This window comes from Zophobas morio, unplaced genomic scaffold (genome assembly GCF_036711695.1).
Source record: "Zophobas morio isolate AGI-343-1 ecotype UQ-CSIRO unplaced genomic scaffold, CSIRO_AGI_Zmor_V1 ptg000002l, whole genome shotgun sequence".
Lineage (NCBI taxonomy): Eukaryota > Metazoa > Arthropoda > Insecta > Coleoptera > Tenebrionidae > Zophobas > Zophobas morio.
In genome coordinates this window covers 2,488,927-2,508,474 of record NW_026972107.1, presented here as the reverse complement: position 1 = coordinate 2,508,474, position 19,548 = coordinate 2,488,927, and the positions used below count along the sequence as shown (strand labels likewise).

The 19,548-nt window shown below is 39.9% G+C and overlaps 1 protein-coding gene across 3 annotated transcripts in view; it reads left to right on the top strand.

Moving 5' to 3' along the window:
• The window catches only part of LOC135124145 (AF4/FMR2 family member lilli), a 158,540-nt gene that overhangs the window by 10,869 nt on the left and 128,123 nt on the right, over window positions 1-19,548 (top strand). For 2 of the 3 annotated variants that reach the window (XM_064049027.1, XM_064049019.1), the window contains exon 1: window positions 1,677-2,167. The exons of the other annotated variant lie outside the window; for it this stretch is intronic. In XM_064049027.1, the coding sequence (XP_063905097.1) occupies window positions 2,115-2,167 (53 nt within the window). In that variant the 5' untranslated portion in view covers window positions 1,677-2,114. Of the gene's footprint in view, window positions 1-1,676; window positions 2,168-19,548 lie in introns of those variants that run through there. 3 annotated transcript variants of the gene reach the window in all.

Genomic DNA, 19,548 nt, shown 5'->3' with positions numbered 1-19,548 from the left:
CCGAGAAGGTTTCACCTTCATTAAAAAAAAATCACCTGGGAACCTCGAGAAGGTTTCACATTCTTTAAAAAGAAAGTTGGGGGCCCCAGAGGGTTTCAAATTCTTAAAAAAAAAAATACTTGGGACCCCGAGAAGGTTTCATCTTCTGTAAAAAAAAAAGACAGATGGGGCCCCCGAAAAGGTTTCACCTTCATTAAAAAAAATCACCTGGGAACCCCGAGAAGGTTTCACACTATTAAAAAAAAAAACAGCTGGAGTCCCCGAGAAGATTTTACCCGCTTTAAAAAAATACAGTTGGGGCTCTCGAAACGTTTCACTTTCTTTGTGGGGATGATTGGCAAAATTCTAGTTAACATGTAACCGTCTACATGACATTCCTAATATACATACAAAATTTAACAACACAATCGGAGACTACGTGTCTAACAAAAATGGATACAGACACCAGACAGACAGACAGACGGAAACGGGAGACTACTTTTTTCGTATTGTAGGGGTCATGAAACGTCGAGAAAATATAAAATTAGGCCCTATTACTATACTTCCTTAGCTTACGCTCGGGAAGTAATAATGAAGGCGTCAATTTATTTTATTACTTAAATCAGGAACGGCTCACTTAATTTTTACGAAAATTTGTTAATCTAATTGATATAAATGTTCTAGCACAAACGTTGATGACGTCATCACAAAATGTTGTAGAGGAAAAACTTATTAGAGACATGTGTTTAGCACTCTTCTTTAAATTTATTTTAATATTACGTACATATCTATATACATATTAACTAATAGGAGTTTTCATAAAAAAGAAATAAATAAAATTCGCAGAACCAAATTTTAAAATTTTTCGAAAAAGCTCGATGTTTTATTACACTTCAGGAGCGAAGGTTTAATAACCTTCGACCAATTTTTATGTCTAACAATAATCATAATAATAATAATAATAATAAGGTCTTTTTTGAAGAAAGGCGAAGTGTAGCCGAGGCTATTCAACTTCACCTTAAACAAAACAGTATGAAATTAAGAAAATTTTGCAAGCTATAACGTACAGACGAAAAAAGAACAAGAGAACTTAAGTCTGCTTAGTTAAGGAAACTCATTATAGCTGTCATCATCATTTTAGATCCTATAGAGTTGACGTGACCAGACCTGACTTAATTTGACACAATTTCGTCTTTCATAAGATTCTCCAGAAAAAAATTAAAAATGTTTTCCAACGAAATCTGAAGACCTCAGCGAATAACTTTTTCGAAGTAGCATAATATAGCTCTCTTCGCTCGCTAAAAGAAGTTCGAGTAGTGCGTTTTCGAAATTTTTGTGTTGGTAGTCTCAGTGATTGGCAGCAATGTCAGTTCACAGGTATCAAATTTGCAATGATCGCACCTTATAAAGAGATTAGACGACTTGGTGCCTTAAATTTCAATTTGAGTCAGATATGCTATCATAAAGTTTAAACATGGTGCCAACTTGACAAAAAAATCACAAACATTAATAAATCACTGCCTGGTTTATTCGGGAATTATAATTTTTTTTTCGAATTAGCATGAAACAAGAATCTTGGGTATTCTCCATTTATTTCGTTATTTTCCACCTTTTTTTGTATTAATTATAATTGTTTAAAAAAATTCTTAAAACTGTCTTGAAAACCGCATCTCTGTTTTTCCACCGCCTGCGTCAATCGGCGCTTCCTTGCGGTCCGGAGCGACTCCAAGACCCCATCCGACTTTCCTCTTTTTCCACCGCCCCCGGCCTTTTCCCGGTCCTCTTCGTCGGCGGCGTCGCCGTCCGCCATCCTCGGAGGCCTCCTCCGACTCCGAAACTAGGTGAGCAAGTCTCCTCCGAGCTTGGGGCCGCCGCTCGCCGGTTCACTTGCTATCAAGGGCAGATGCGGAGTGCAGCGAGTCGCGCGCAGTCGCGCACTGGAGGGGCAGCCACCTGTTTGGCACTCGTGCTGTCAAACTGATAGTGAGTGACTGTTTACAGTGATTAGTGCCTTGATTAATGTTTTTCCACGTGCCCAACGGCCGCCCGAGTCCGCCACCCTCGCGCCCCCGTGAGTGTGCGTGTGCCCGCGCCCCTGCGCCCCGCGCGAGCCGCCCCTGGACTTCCGAGCCAACATGATCGGCGGCTACTACGACCGCAACCCGCTGCTCAAAGGCACCCTGACGAGGTAAGGGCCGGACCGGCCCAGGCTTTCCCCGATTTGCCCAAACATGGCGGCCGCTAACTTTCACCGCAGGATTTCTAATCGCGACTCCCTCGCCCTCGAGCTGCCGTTCTCTTTGCTGCTCACACGTCACGGCTCGGCCATTGTTTATAACCTAGAAGCGGCGCGGAGACGCTGCCCCCACGGGGGCGGGCGGCGGCGACGCACCGGACGCCACGGCTCGCCGCCGCTGCCGAGGAGAAAGTCGACTTTCGTTGCTTGGGTGCTTCCGTCGGGGTTTGATAAAACTAAACAAACCGACGATTCGAGGACCACTCGACGGAGCCTTTCCGAAAATAAGTGCGATCTAGAGTTTGAGACACGGGTTATCAAACGGCGATTTTCTCCTAGTGATAATGAAAGTGGCAGATGTGGACCGACCCAAATAACTATTTAGGTTTTGTTTTGGCACACGTAATAGACGGAAAAGTGGCGTGTAGGACACTTTGCTTTCACAAAACCCACATAAAATAAGGACGAGTTCGGCCCTTTTATCTGAGCAACAATATCCACTGGTTTTATAAATTTCGTAATTTTTTTTTTATATCAAATTGTGTAATACTCATTTCAATGATTCAAATCTCTACAGATATAGTTTTTATTATTATTATTATTATTATTTTTTTAATAAGTTTATAATGACACTCCAATCAGTATAACCTCAAAATAAAAACGGTGTTGGAGTTTTTGTTTTTTCGTCCTAGTCATTTCGATAATTATGCTAAACCCTGTTTTGCAAGGGTAATGAAAATGATTCAATACAATTAAAATTCTAATTAAAATCCACACATAATTAAGCAATAATTAATTATTGATAAAAATTCAAGACAATCTTGGCTGCAAAGGGCGCCAAGTTGGGGAAAAGGGGCCGATTTTTTTGTTCAAAATTGCGCAACGCCTGGTACGAAGTCTAGCCCAGGGGCTAATTACTATGTAATTGGATTATGCCTACACTTGGATTGAATTAATTAATTAATATTAATTCCAAAATCTAATCGCTCCTCGTTGCTACGAAAACGCTTCAAATTTAATCCGGTCCGCTTCAATTTTGACCCACTTGGTGCATCTGACTCTTATTTAACAATTTCTTGTTGCCATGGATTCTCGGCCTACGATGACTCGATGTCTAAATTTAACGTTTTCAAATAGTCCGCAAGTTTTTAATAAATTAACATAAATTAAACCCGCGGCATTTGCATCGTTAACAATGGCCGTAAATAGGCCAACTCGGGTAATTAAGAGAATCTGAAAACTTTCATTGTTAATATCGTTAGTAGACTTGAAGTTGAGTTTGTTTACAAAGACGCATCAAATTTGGACTTAACCTCACTTAATGACGTAATCAATGTATTGTTCGTTGAGGGAATCGCGGCGGTGTTGTCGGTTCGTTTAATCAAGTAGATTATTTTTTTTCCTGGTTGGTAGTTGTGTCAAGTTTTAAAATAACGAACAACGTAAACAAATTTGGCTGTTTATTTAGTTTTTGGAAGAAATAGTAGTGATTAGAGTAGCGATAACTGATAAGATAAACCCAGGATTATCTCAGGCGTACACTAAGATTAGCCAAATTATTGCTCAGTATTTATGACGGAATTTCGATTCTTGTAAATCCGGCTAGAATTCTCCAAAACCCGATAAGCCCCCAAACACTCAAATAAACAGTTGCGACCGAGACTCCCTCTCACCATTTCCATCACGTCCAAAGGAAACCCCCCATCCCTCCTTCATTGACAGTAATTCCTCTTTCTCCCATTCAAAGCAACTCCCAACTTCGCCAAATCAGATTACCTTGACTGACCGTCAAATCGCCGCTGCCCCACAAACCGGCAACCTTGACCCCGCCACCTTATCACGCAGATAACGCCCAAAACATCCCAAGAATCCATCTAAATGCCGCCTTATCTCCGAATCGATAAACTTTCCACGATCATCTTATTTTTCTCCCACCTCCATTACACCGTCTACAACAAACCTCCCCCACGAAAATAAGAATTCCGGAGCCCGGAACGTTCTTTCAACTCGCCATTTTCCATTCTGCGCCATTTATCATCCGGGGAAAAATTGGTCATTCTGGTTACACGACGCAAAATCAAACTTTTCAAACGCGAGACTGAATTATGCGCTCCAGGACCATAAATCTCCGGGCGGATTTCGGAAATTATGCGATGGATGGGTTTTATTGTGACTGTTTAAATACAGGGTGGCGCGCGTTGTCGTTTCCGGTCCACCTGTAGTGAGTTTGCGTTATCGGTCATATAAATATTAATTAAAAAACGCGATTAAAGCGATCGGTACGACTTGGAGAAAATTGGCTCTTGTTGCTAAATCGTGTAAAATATGCAGCCATGGAGCGATAACAGATATCTCCCGTCCATTTCGAAGCAATTGTTTTTATCTCCCCTCGTGATAAGAATTTTCGGTAACAAGCCGGCAACGCTGTCGGAAATGTCAAAAATGTGACGCGGAAGTAGTGCATGACATTTAAGGAGAGATGGCGGCGCAAAAAAGGGGACCTTGTCACAACTGATCGATAGGTCGTCAGCGTAGCAACCGAGTCATATCGAGAAATCCACGGAAATGGAAATTACCTCCAGCGTCAACGTCCTTAACACCGAAACCTCCCGAGAAAGAGTGTGGAGAGGGACCGTCGGGAGACTTAATTAATTTATCATTAATTCATATTAATTACGCACTCGGTAAACGATTGTGTTGCTATAAAATCGCGTTTTTGCGTCAAGAGAACTCAATTTACGTAACAACGTGGTTGCTAGCAGAAGTACGAAAATGTATTTTTATGTGTGGGATAATAATGGGAGATCGTGCCACAGTGTGTTCGTTGTTGGTAATAAAATTCGTTGGGCCGTCTATTTATTTTATGTGTCAATGGTTGATATGTATCTAAAGTGCTTATGATTTTGTTCAGATCGCGCTTTCTCTTTGGCATTCATGAAGAAACAAAAACTTACCAAAAAGAATGTTCGACATCTTGGTCTGGGTTACTGCGATCTTGACACGTGCTTTTTGCATTGTCCATTGCGATACAGACATTTTACATGGTGTTTATTTTGGGCTTGAACCCAAACGTGGCCTTATTTTGTGCCAGATTTGGTTTTAAAATGGCCATTTCACAAAGAAACGTCAGATATTACGTGACTTTCTGTTTTAATTAATTAGTTAATTAATGTCTAATATCTCTTATATGAAATCCAGCCTTTAAAAAGAATAATATTTCGCTTGAAATAATTACCTTGAGTTCGTTATTAAAATGAAGATAAGTATCAAATTGTCGATTTTATTTGTTCGCCGCTGGTCCCACCGGATTTCGTAGTGTGATTAATTCTGTGGTTTTTCGGCTTTCTCAATTTGTTACTTCTGTTGACAAAAAGAAAAAACAAACGTTTTAATAATAATATAATAAATTTTCGCAGTAGTATTATATACAGGGTGAGTCACTAATACTTGCTGGTTTACGGAAAAACGCATATTTTAAGTCTTAATGGCAAAACCCGACGACTTATGCATTTATGAAAGTATCGATTACAGCTAACCGCAGTGAAAGCGTAATAGCTAGTTAGAAGCCTATTATAGCTACGGGTGAGAAATGTGTGAGTTATCTACGGTTAATTATTAACAAATTATAGCTATAATGGCGTCTTTACAAAAAACTCATTCTCGTCCTCATTTATCCCGCTGTCGCCGTGATGGTTAGTTAAGCGCTTGTATAGCTAGAAAGCACCCCCTAAAAGTGCGTCAACCCTAAAATTCGCGTCGCTTTTTTAAGTTTCGATTATAGCTATTGTCAATTGAAAGTGTCACCCACCGCTAGCTCCGTCAGAAAAAGTGCTTCACCTCGCCGCCGACCTCGCAAATCTGCTCCTTTTCCGAGCCGACTAGACAGTGGAAATTCGCCGATACTCCGAGGATCGGGGCACAAAATCGGGATCATCGACCTTGCAGCATGCTCGCAATACGAACTGACGCCCCCATTTAATTAAAATGCAGATTTTTCGGTGGGTCCAAGTGCCGCGGATTCTGACGAAAGACGGACAGGTGGCGTCGGTTGCGTGCAAAAATCTTGCAGAACGAACAAGGTTAATAATCTAAAACCACCCATAAATAAGAGTGAGCTCGAGTGTAACACTTTTTCCTGTTACTGTTAGCGAGGGGACCTGAATGGGTAATTAAGAGTAATGGGCGAAAAACCCAATCGGAACCGCGGAGTTCGGGGCTCGGCCTCGGCTCGGGATGCTGGACAATTACGCGCTGGTTCGACGCGTACGGCACCGCTTCCTAGCTCCTAGCCCATTAATAATAAGGAAATCGTTAAACTGCGACTCGTTCGACCACGTATGAATAATGCATGAATCTCGGCAAAAAGCCGGAGCGTAAAAATCTCCATGCATATGTCACTGCACTTGCTGCAGCCCGAATTATCAACGGTATTGCGGTTTCCTGCGGACGCCGGGAAATCGAACAATCATCCGAACAATTTATTTACTATTAGCTGGGTCTATCTATCCGCGAAAAATCCGCCCGATTAAAAATAATAACGGCCGATAAGCGAATCGCGCTGTGTACGGTCCGTTTCACGTCCGAATAACTATGCAAATTCGCGGCATTTTACATTCTGCCATCGCCTGGTTTATCGATTTCCACGGTTAATACACATTTGCGCCTCTGCGTCTTGTTCTTGTTTATTGATTTATTGTGTCCGGTGGCGAAGTATGCAAATAGTGGATCTAAGACGTGCGGGAGTGCGGCAAGGACCCCGGATCCGGCCTTTTCACCCGCCGGCCGGATGATCGCTCTTCGCTGCTTGCTTCACGGTAAACACTTCACCGCAAACAACGCGATATCTTATCACCTCGGTTTCGGGCTATTTTTAATACTAATTTTTCGTTTGTTTGGTAAATTTATCTATAGTTTGGATACGAGCTGGGCTATAGATACCGCGGACTTGATTTGACGGAAAGTTTGTTTACATGAAAGGTAATCGCGATCTTAACATCATAGAAAATCAATTTGGGAAACATAGATGCTAAAAATAACACAACAGGTCGACAAATACGACAAATAAATACAAAGTCTCTTTAAGATTTTCTTTATTACTATATGTTGAGACAGGTCACGTCAAGTGCTCTATTTGAAAAAACTGAAACAGCAATATTTGAAAACTGTAATAATTGAAACACTCAGTATATGAAAATTGAATCTCATTGAACCCTTCCATTGCCAAAAAGTTTCAAGAAAATTGGGATAATGTGGCAACGTCGCATTAGAATTTCAAAAGTATACTCTGGTTGTAAATCCTAAGAAGAGGTCAATCAAAATATGTAAAAATGTATAGAATGTTTCATGTAAAAAAACTAAGCTGTGTGTTACGCTTTAAAAACAACACTATGTACAGTTAAAAATGAGATATCGAGGACATTTCTCACACTTCGGTATAATAGCTACCTAAATATCAGACTCTTTCATTTTTGTTGACAGTGTCGGAGCAATTATTTACATTTTTCACATATCCAGGATGTTACAATTACGAATGCAATAAATTTTCCTAAAAATATAACAGACGCATAAAACACTATATATGTAAATATTAAATAAGATTAACTTTTTCCAGTGTAAATTAAAAAAAATTAAGTACGAAACAATAGGTCTCCTGTTCCCGTATGTCTGTCTGTCTGCCGTGTGTACGGATTTTTGAAGAAAAAAGTCAAAGTTGCAACATCTTTCAAGGTTATCGTAACCGTGGTAAATCATTAACCAAATTTTTTCGTTTATGGCCCTCTAAAACAATAATGACATCATTTTAGAATTGTGCCAAATCGTTCTTTAATTTATATTTACCAAATATGAATATACAAACTTTAGTGATTCCAAAAGCATTCTTTGCTATTTCAAATTCAATTCTAATGTGAATAACTCGGGTTTAAGGATTGGATTTTCGGACGTTTTAGATAAAATTTCACCCCGCACACTTTTTTTCATCTCTTTAAGCTATTTTTTTTACCTGTTTTTAGTTTTTCATCTATTTTAAGATATTGTATTTTTTTTTTAACCAAGCAGACCACTTTTGGCGTTGATGTTTTTCATTGCTTTTTTACCAATTAAAAAAAAGTAAATTTTTGTCGTCAAGTTTTTTTAAATGCATTTTTTAACTTTTCATCCCATTTTTAAGGGTATTTGTGGATTTCCAAAGATTTTGACCACGATTCCAGCGCATCCATATAGTAACCGCTGACTTTGAGATTTAAGATTGGCCTGTTTTCTTAAAAAAAAATGATAAAACCCCTTATAATAAACTAAAAAACAAAATCTGGGGTGAAACTTTTTTGGTATTATATACCGGGTGTCTGGAAAATGGCGGATTAACTTTCCGCTATGCTCTTCACAATCAACTCGCGAGTCTGGGAAAAATAGTACAAAAAATCCTTCTCACATATTGGTGGAGTTATAATGATTTTAAAATTGGTTCTTTTGCTACATTTAACGACTAAACAACACATTCATTATCACAATAACTAGTAAAAAATCACTCTTATCTTAGCAAGTACTAACCCCGCCCACCCCCCTCTATTTTCTTAGAGGGAACTCATTTGCCAAGATCAGTGTTATCCTAGCAGGTGTTAGCCCCGCCCACCCACCCTCTATTTTCTTGGAGGGTATGTCATTTGACAAAATCAGTCTTATCCTAGCTAGTAGCTGCTACGATAAAAATAATTTTGGCAAATGAGATGCCTCTAAGAAAATGAGGGCGGGTGGGCGGGGTTAGTACCTGGTAAAATAAAATCGATATTGGCAGATGACATACCTTCTAAGAAAAGAAAGGGCGGGTGGGCGGGGCTAGTACCTGTCAAAATAAGATCGATATTGGCAGATGACATACCCTCTAAGAAAAGAGAGGGTGGGTGGGCGGGGCTAGTAGCTGCTGCAGTTAATTTTAGGTCCCCTGCTCTTTTATTTTCAGATAAATTTAAAAGAATCTGTTGCTTTGTTGCTGGATGAAGTTGGAACATTTTTTTGAGCTTTTGATGTTTTATTTTTTACGAATTTGAGAAAGTCTTGATGGCTGAAATGTTTTTTTTTTAATTCGCGAGACTCTTGGGTACCCATGGTGTATTGTTTTAGGAGCCCATGGATATTTTTTTTGTAAGTTATTATTTAAAACAATTTTGGGGGACTATTGTTCTATTTTTGCAAAGTTCTGACCTGACTTGTTTTTAAGCCAATTTAGGGACCCCGTTTTTTTTTTTAATTTAAAACAATCTTGAGGTTCCAGGTATTCCTGTTTGGAAATAATCTGAAAGTGCTTTGGAACCTATAGTGTCTTTCTAATAATTTAATTAAATTTCTTAGACGCTACGTCATTTGCTAAAATCAGTCTTATCTTAACAAGTACTAGACCCACCCACCCACCCTCTCTTCTCATTTGCGAAAAACACTCTTATCTTAGCAAGTACTAGCCCCGCCCACCCGCCCTCTATTTTCTTAGAGGGATTTCATTTGCCAAAACCAGCCTTATTCCAGCAGGTACTAGCCCACCGACCCGCCTTCTCTTTTCTTAGAGGATATCTTATTCGCCAGAATCACTCTTATCTTAGAAGCAAAAGCCCCTCCCACCCACCCTCGCTTTTCTTAGAAGGTATGTCATCTGCCCATATCGATCTTATTTTAGCAGGTACTAGCCCCGCTCACCCGCCTTCTCTTTTCTTAAAGGATATGTCATTTGACAAAATCAATCTTATTCTAGCCAGTAGGTGGTAAGATAAAAATGATTTTGGCAAATCACAGATCTTTAAGAAACGAAAGGGTGGGTGGGCGGGGCTAGCACCTGCTAAGATAAGACTGACTTTGGCTAATGAAATACCTTCTAAGAAAAGAGAGGTGGGTGGGGGTAGTACCTGCTAGGATAACGCTGATTTTGGTAAATGAGGTCCTTCTAAGAAAATTAGGGCGGGTGGGCGGGCTTAGTACCTGCTAAAATAAGATCGATATTGGCAGATGACATACCTAAGAAAAGAGGGGGTGGGTGGGTGGGCGGGGCAGTAGCTGCTAAGATAAGATTGATTTTGGCAAATGCCACCTTCTAAGAAAAGAGGGTGGGTGGGTGGGGCTAGTAGCTGCTGCCGCTAACTTTAGGTCCCCTCTCCTTTCTTTTCGGATAAATTTAAAGGAATTTGATGTTTTGTTGCTGGATGAATTTGGAAAAATTTTTGAACTTTTAGTGTTTTATTTTTTGCGAATTTGAAAAGGTCTTGTGTGCTGCAGTTTTTTTTTTTTATTTCGAGAGACTCTTGGTACACATGGTGCATTGTTTTGGGAGCCCATGGATATTTTTTTGTAAATTATTATTCAATACAATTTTGGGAAACTTGTCTTGTCTTAGCTAGTAGCTGCTAAGATAAAAATGATTTTGGCAAATGAGATCCCTCTAAGAAAATTAGGGCGGGTGGGCGGGTCTAGTACCTGCTAAAATAAGATCGATATTGGCAGATGACATACCTTCTAAGAAAAGAAAGGATGGGTGAGCGGGGCTAGTACCTGTCAAAATAAGATCGATATTGGCAGATGACATACCTTCTAAGAAAAGAGAGGGTGGGTGGGCGGGGCTAGTAGCTGCTGCAGTTAATTTTAGCTCCCCTGCTCTTTTATTTTCGGATAAATTTGAAAGAATCTGTTGTTTTGTTGCTGGATGAAGTTTTATTTTTTACGAATTTGAAAAAGTCTTGAGTGCTGAAGTGTTTTTTTTTTAATTCGGGAGACTCTTGGGTGGGTATCCATGGATATTTTTTTGTAAATTATTTAAATTTTGGGGACCCCGTTTTTTTTTTTAAATTTAAAACAATCTTGAGGTTCCAGGTATTCCTGTTTGGAAATAATCTGAAAGTGCTTTGGAGCCTATTATTATTCAATACAATTTTGGGGAACTTTGGTGTTCTATTTTTGGAAACCTCTGACCTGACTTGTTTTTGAGTCAATTTTGGGACCCCGTTTTTTTTTGTTTGAAAAATTTAAAACAATCTTGAAGTTCCAGTTTCTGTTTGGAAATAATTTGAAAGTGCTTTGGGGCTTCTAGTGTATTTTCTTATAATGATTTAATTAATTTTCTCAGAGGGTACGTCATTTGCAAAAATTAGTCTTATCTTAGCAGGTACTAGTCCCACCCGCCCACCCTCTATTTTCTTGGAGAATATGTCATTTGCCAAAATCAGTCTTAACAGGTACTAGCCCACCGACCCGCCTTCTCTTTTCTTAGAGGATATCTCATTCGCCAAAATCACTCTTATCTTAGCAGCAACTGCCCCGCCCACCCACCCTCGCTTTTCTTGGAAGGTATGTCATCTGCCAAAATCAGCCTTATCTTAGTAGGTACTAGCCCCGCCCACCCACCCTTTCTTTTCTTAGAAGATGTCATTTGCCAAAATCACTCTTATCTTAGCAGCAACTGCCCCGCCCACCCACCCTCGCTTTTCTTGGAAGGTATGTCATCTGCCAATATCGATCTTATTTTAGCAGGTACTAGCCCCGCCCTCTTTTTTCTTAGAGAGTATGTCATCTGCCAAAATCAGCCTTATCTTAGTAGGTACTAGCCCCGCCCACCCACCCTCTCTTTTCTTAGAGGGTATGTCATTTGCCAAAGTCAGTTTTGTTAGCAAGTACTGATGACTAACTTTTATAAAAAATGATCAAAATTTGGAAACATTACGAGCTTACTTATAATCACAAGACAGGAATTTTGAACATCTTCTCTAGTGTTTAGTTGGTTATGCTTTAATGGATTTTTCTTTTGTTGGTTTTGTTTTTGTTTATAATTTGTAAATGTCTTATGAAATGCTTTTTTTTGGTTTATTTATTAATGAAAAATAATAGCTTGTTTTATTAAAAACAATGCACAACGAACTGAAGAGTTAATCCGCCATTTTCCAGACACCCGGTATATTGAATTTTATACGACTGGATACTCCTGTGTGATTCATGAATCCGTGTCGAGTTTTCACCGTAAACGTACAGATTTTAACAAAAAATTAAAATTATGTAACAACATTTTACAATTTTACTTTGAAATTGTAAAACCGAATGCTTTGACAAGTTGCAAGCTTTTTACGATTATCGTAAGCATGGTAAATCGTTAATAAAATTTTTTTCATTTATATATGTGTAATTTAATCGAAATTTTTGGGAAAAAAATCGAAGTTGTATTTTATAATTTAACTTTAAAATGGCAAAAGCGAATGTACTGAAATATTCCATACTTTTTAAGGTTATAGGAAAGATGATAAATCGTTAATCAAAATTTGTTCGATTAAGACCTTCCCAAAAAATTATGACATCATTTTAGAAGTCCACGGAACAAATGTTTTTTAAATTTTATAAAATAACAGTCCTATATGTGTGATTTATAAATCTGTGTTGAGTTTTTTCCCTTTGCAGCCAGATTTTTGGAAAAAAATCAACATTGTATAACATATTTTACAATTTAAATTTGAAATTGCAAAAATCGATGCTGCTTTAGGATTGTTTTGTGTCCTTTCCTCTGCGTTGAGGACACAATATCAACCAAATTTCCTTTTCTTTTAACCCCTGATTCTTGTAATCCGAACGTGTTAAAAGTCGAATTCGGTCGAAATATAAACATAAACAGTCGAAGTTAAGCATATATCGTCGGCAAAACTGAAAATAATAATAGTAATAAACTCACACGGGGACCCACTTTGTAAATTTCACTGGCACTGGTTGTTGATTGTAAGTGTCAATTGCATAAATGAAATTATTATGGACTCTTGACAATTTTCTCCATATGCAATGTTAACTATCAATGACCTTTCTTAACTATAATAAACACTACACCATTTTCACTTTTTCGTACGGTCAACTATAACATTTCAGATGTTTTAAGTTGTTAACTAATTGTAACAGTTTTAATTTTGTTGGTATTGCTTACATTAATTGACAGTTTGGTGTAAATAAGAATTGGACCTTCCTTAACTAACTTGACTTGGACCCGACTGATCTGTTGAAGCTTGACAATTATCGTAGTTTATTTTTCTTTATATATTGATTAGGTACTTAGCAGAAACATTGACATCTAGCTATAATTGACTTTTAACTGAGGTTACAATTTTCCACAGCCATCGCGATTTTGTCCTCTCGGAGAGCAAAACCTGCAAAATCGAGGCCTCCAGAACCCCAGACCGACGCGCAGTTCAGGTAGAAATCGCCCGAACCGCACGAAAAGAACAAGTAAATATTTGGGTCATTGTCGCTTTTCGAGTAAACATATTACGACATTATTCTAAACAGTAAATAATGTGTAATTGCTCTATTGTCGGTCGGGCGTCTCGAGCTCACCTTCCTCCGCATTTTTCCGCGTCTCCGTTCCATCCAGACGAGATGGACCGCCGTTTGACATTTGAACTGTGCTCCGTTACGTAACAGCGGGAATTGAAAGTCGCCATATCGTAAAATGCGGCTTTTTGTTGTCTTCGAACGCATAGAAAGGCCGCTCGTTACGTGTGAGCTAGCTCTCAGCCCGATCGACAATTTCACTGTTGATTAAATATGCGATAGTTGGGCTAATCGAGGCCGAACTTGGCAAACTCGCTAAGTCCGACCAGCATGCCAACAATGCGGATGTTTGGGTAGTCTAACGCGTGCCGCTCCGTCAAGATGCGGCCGCGCTGTCGCCCTTATGTCGTCGTACTTTAGGTCGTAGTTTCGGAATAGGTTTGACTCTCGGTTGGCGGCACTTTCATAAGTTCAGCTCTGATAAACATAATGAATTTAAGAGATTATCAAAGGACGTCAACATCTAGTCTTATGGAATTTTTCGTCGGCTGATTTATTCATAAGTCGCCGATCGGGGGAGGAATTCTAAATAAATCCGTGCGAAAATTGGAGCGGGACGGTCCTGGGAGGGATCGATGCTGGCAGTCTAGACTCGACTTCTTTAGCAAAAATTGCGCTTGTCCTTCGCGCCGGATCCTAACCAGATTGTTAGAAAGACGGTTTTTGTTTCAGCGATGAGCTAAATTATCAAGTGAAAGTCACGAGCATTCTTTTATTCCGAGAGTATGAAGACAGTTTCTCCGAATTTGCCTTGCACGTGTAATTGTTATGAACGAACGATTTTTCGCTGTTTGCGTGGTTTCGTAATGCTTTCATAACTTCCGATGGGAAGAAAGTGGACAAGAAAAGAAGTGTTGCAAAAATCATGGGAACCCGTCAAAATCGTCACTTTGTCAAGGTGACTCCGGCAATTGTCGACTGCGGCTACCTACTCCATCCGGAACCATCCACTTCCGACTAAAAATTGCGCAAATTCAATTACCCCATTTTCGAGCTGCGGTTTCCCAAGTAAAATCTCGAGTTACGTCGCTAATCCCCGTGAAATGCCACTTACTGCCGCCAATCTAGCGGAACCGTCCCCGGCTGCGTTTTCACATTTCGAACAATCAAAACATGACACATGATCGTTATCGCCGCCGCCGACGCGGGATCCGTTCCCGTTCGATCCCGCCGATTCAAATTTTACTCTTAATTAATTAACAAAAGCGTTTTCCCCATAGCAATGAACCTTTGTCGACTACACTTTCTAATGGCTCGAGTCCGTCACGTAAAATGAGGCAATCTCGATTTTTCTCGTCGCGTTGTTTGTTTATTCACCGTAAAGTCATTCTAATTGGCTCTTTCCTCCGCGCAAATTATAGATTTTCGCAAGGTCGACGTAATTGCTTACGCAAAATTTAATTATTTTTTGCGCGACGCTCATTCATTACGACGGAGTGCGTCGGGCTGAATTGGACGTCACTTTGACAAATTAATTAAAATTAAAGCGGTGGTGGGTTTATGTAGAGGCGAGCGGAACAGCAGGGGCGAGCCGTAGCAGCGCCAGCCCCCTGGCGGACAGTAGCGCAACTAATCGAAAGACGCCAGCGAGTTTTGGGTTGATTGTCGAGCGGATTGCTTGTGATTAGCCCCCATTTCCTTTCCTTAATCCGTGCTCTGCACTTTCCTTTCATATAATACTTTTCGTTCCATTATCTGAGGCAATTGCGCCGATCCAGCGAAACCCCAAGAAGGCAATCTCTGTCCGCCCTTCCGCACCTTGGTCCGCGTCGGTCTTATTTCGTTGGAAGCGAATCGAGCGGATGTCGCAAGAATGTGGGTCATCAAATACCAACACCGAGCCGCTAATAATAACAAAACGAGATGCGCTGTTTGAAAAAAGCCACGAATTCTCGAACTCCAAGACATGTCTTTCGTCTATAAATATGCAGATTGGGTTTTTCGAAAGGTTACTTGTTCGTGAATGTCACAATGCTCCGAAAAGTCGACAATGCAAAAATGGGAGATTTATAGTGTGCAGGTGATGGGTTTAATGGTAGCTGGAGTTTACACGGTCATAAATTAGCAGATGAATGCGTAATGAAAGAAAGCACGGCGGATAAAAAGTAAACGTAAGTGTGATTTATGGCGGACTGGAAGCACAGATGTAGGATTCGAAATAATAAGGAAATTCGCGAGGTCGCGAGAGGAAGCGGAGCTTGATACACTTCCACCGGGTTCGTTCAACCGTGGCCAAATCGGCGCTTAACGCAAATGAAGCAGGCTTAGGGCGCTTGAACTCGTACTCGAGTGACGTCGGATACGTCTCCGAGAGCGAAGGTGCACCCATGCACCGGACCCACCTCCGGAATTAAACACAAGAAATAATGTGAAAGCTAGGGATATTAGTTACATTACACCAAGTTTGATTGCATGTCTAGCTTGGTTTTATTTTTTTCTAACCTACATTATGTAAGTTTCAAGAGCGTACCACGTTTTTAGTGCAAAATAAACACTTTTACTTTTAAATGTCAGAGGACTTGGAGCTGTTTGGTGAAGTTTGTCAAACTTTGTTCCCACTTTACAAAATTACCGTGCAAAATTTCAAAAAAATCCAGACGTTTTAGGTTAGAATTTGGTGGTTAATGGGGCTGTGTGATTATGGCTTAGCGGCAGTGGTTCGAATTTCCCCGCGGCAACTAACGGTTTGACATTGGGGAAGAAGGTCGTCCATTTTTCGCCTCAAATCGATTTAGGGAGAGTGTTACGGTAGTATTTTGTACAATACAAGTATTAAAATGTCAAGAACAGATTACGATCAACCCGTATTTACCAAACCGAGTGTCCGAAGATTTCTTCAACAATCGAATTAACCTTCGTACTCATCATCATTTCGCGAATCTTCATTGTATGTAGTCTTTCAGAAAAGCAGAAGGTTACATGATGTTATCGTCGACGAGAGGATTCTCCTTGGTTTCTCTAAAAATATGAGTGATAGTTAGACACACAAATAAAAATGGCGTTCCAATCGAATTGAGGTTATGTTTACATTGAGTTGCACTTTTCGACGTCACAAACCCGTTTACATGATCGATTCCTGGTGCACTTGAAACGTCACTTCTCAGCTTGCAACACAATAATAAGTGCGACCTTGTCATTTACGGTAGTCGTAGATAACAGCGTGCTAATAAATCAGCGATTTTCGAAGAACCTACTTTTGGAACAATCCATGCGAGCATCACTGCGCGACCTTGACAGCGGATTATTCAAAGCCGGCTCGATTAAAACTCCGAACTGAATTTTGATTGGTTATAAACCGCACCACTCGCTTATCTCTTATTAATTAATTTACATAAATACATTCGGTAAGTTCGATGATGTTTCAATAAAGCGACGCACACTTTGGTGCTTGCTTTTGTTAGCCGGGGGCACTGGAACTACTAGAACAGGTTTCGTAATTAGTAATTAAATCCGACACTAAAATTTTGTAAAATGGCGCGAAAAATTGACCGGAAGGTGTTACGTCACCATTTTTCGACGAATCGAGGGTGCTAAAAGTTGGATAAATAAGCACGTCCGAAGTAGGCTTGTGGTTATTTGAATAGAGGTCGCCATCTAACGGCGTGTTTACAGTATTGTGCTGCGAAAAGTGCGACTTTGTCCAATTAAAAGCAACAGCACGTCTTATTTAATTTAATTGTCAATTACGGCGTTGACGTCCGCACATGTGGCAACAGCGCGCGACTGTCAAATAGAGAGAGTGACGAGGAAAAAGGACAAAAAACCGCCCCATCAAGGCCGCGACTCCTCAATGGAATTTGCTCAAATACTAGTTTAATAAATCCGTTTTACTCTAGAATTACGAATTTAGTACGGACCTTGACACGATACAGTCCTGTCCCACGTACGGTCCTGACAATGGCCCCGATCCGCAAGATCAAAACGAAGAAATTTTTTCGGTATCGGTTCAAGGGCGCCCCATTAATCGCCCGATCCCCTCATTAATAAACGAGCGAAGGTGCGAAGAGAAACAACGTTTCCACAGATTAAAACGAAAATTAAAGCAACACGTTACGCTTTTATTGTGCGGAATAGAGAACACGAGTTAATGTTTTTGGACGGCTAGACAGGCAACCAACCAAACAAAATGAAAACTTTTTGTTCATTTGCTTCGTGCAGTTCAGCGGAATGACGCTTGATTTCGTGGAGGGTTGAGAGGCTTTCAGAAAAAGTTTGCGCGCTGGCACTCGTTAATTTACAAAATTAAACATAATTGGATGGAGGAGTACAAAGGTGGAGTTTATGAGCTCGTTTTTTGGGGATTTTTCGGGCGAAAGTTGGTCTTTGAGGGGATTTGATGTGTGGCGGCATTGTTCGGCTGTTAATGAACGGGTGGAGGACGCCGCAGAGGAGGAAGCGCCAGACCTAACGGCCCTCTAGCGGATGGTAGCGCTATTGCAACTGTCAATCGTGACGTTTCATTGTTTTGTTATTAATTGACAGTTTCGAGATTCTTTCAATTTACTTCTGTCTAATAATCTACTTCAAAAACAAGACAAGGGGTCCTCGAGATTCTTGTACTCTACTTCAAAAATCAGGCGCACGGGGACCCCGAGATTCTTTGAAACTACTTCAAAATCAAAACAAAAGGGCACCCGGAGATTCTTTTAAACTACTTCAAAATCAAAACAAAAGGATCCCCCGAGATGCTATTAAACTACTTCAAAATTGAAACAAAAGGAGTGCTCGAGATTGTTTGAAACTACTTCATAATCAAAACAACAGGAGTCCTTGAGATTCTTTCCAACTACTTCAAAACCAGACACAAAGGGTCCCCGAGATTCTATTAAACCACTTCAAAATTGCAACAAAAGGCTGCCCCGAGATTCTTTTAAACTACTTCAAAATCGAAACAAAAGGAGTGCCCGAGATTGTTTGAAACTACAGTAAAATAAAAACAAAAGGAGGCCCTGAGATTTTTTAAAACTATTTCAAAAACCGGATACAAGGGTCCCCCGAGATTCTATTAAACTACTTCAAAATCTAACAAAAGGGGTGTCCGAGATTCTATCAAACTACTTCAAAATTGAAACAAAAGGAGTGCCCGAGATTGTTTGAAACTACAGTAAAATCAAAACAAAAGGAGGCCTTGAGATTTTTTTAAATTATTTCAAAAACCGGATACAAGGTTCCCCCGAGATGCTATTAAACTACTTAAAAATTGAAACAAAAGAGGGCCCCAAGATTCTTTTAAACTACGTCAAAATCGAAACAAAAGAAGTGCCCGAGATTCTTTCAAACTACTTCATAATCAAAACTACAGGAGGGCCTGAGATTCTTTCCAACTACTTCAAAACCAGACACAAAGGGTCCCCGAGATTCTATTAAACCACTTAAAAATCGAACAAAAGGGGTCTTCGAGATTCTATTAAACCACTTCAGAATTACAACAAAAGGCTGCCCCGAGATTCTTTTAAACTATTTCAAAATCGAAACAAAAGGAGCCCCTGAGATTTTTTAAAACTGTATTTCAAAAACCGGACACAAAGACCCCCCGAGATTCTATATAACTACTTCAAAATTCAAACAAAAGGGGTCCCAAGATTGTTTTAAACTACTTCAAAATCGAAACAAAAGCAGTGCCCGATATTAGTTTAAACTACTTCATAATCAAAACAACAGGAGTCCCTGAGATTCTTTCCAACTACTTCAAAACCAGACACAAAGGGTCCCCGAGATTCTATTAAACCATTTAAAAATCTAACAAAAGTGGTCCCCGAGATTCTATTAAACCACTTCAATATTGCAACAAAAGGCTGCCCCGACATTCTTTTAAACTATTTCAAAATCGAAACAAAAGGAGCCCCTGAGAATTTTTAACACTGTATTCCAAAAACCGGGCACAAGGACCCCCCCGAGATTCTATATAACTTCTTCAAAATTGAAACAAAAAGGGTCCCCAAGATTCTCTTAAACTACGTCAAAATCGAAACAAAAGGAGTGCCCGAGATTCTTTC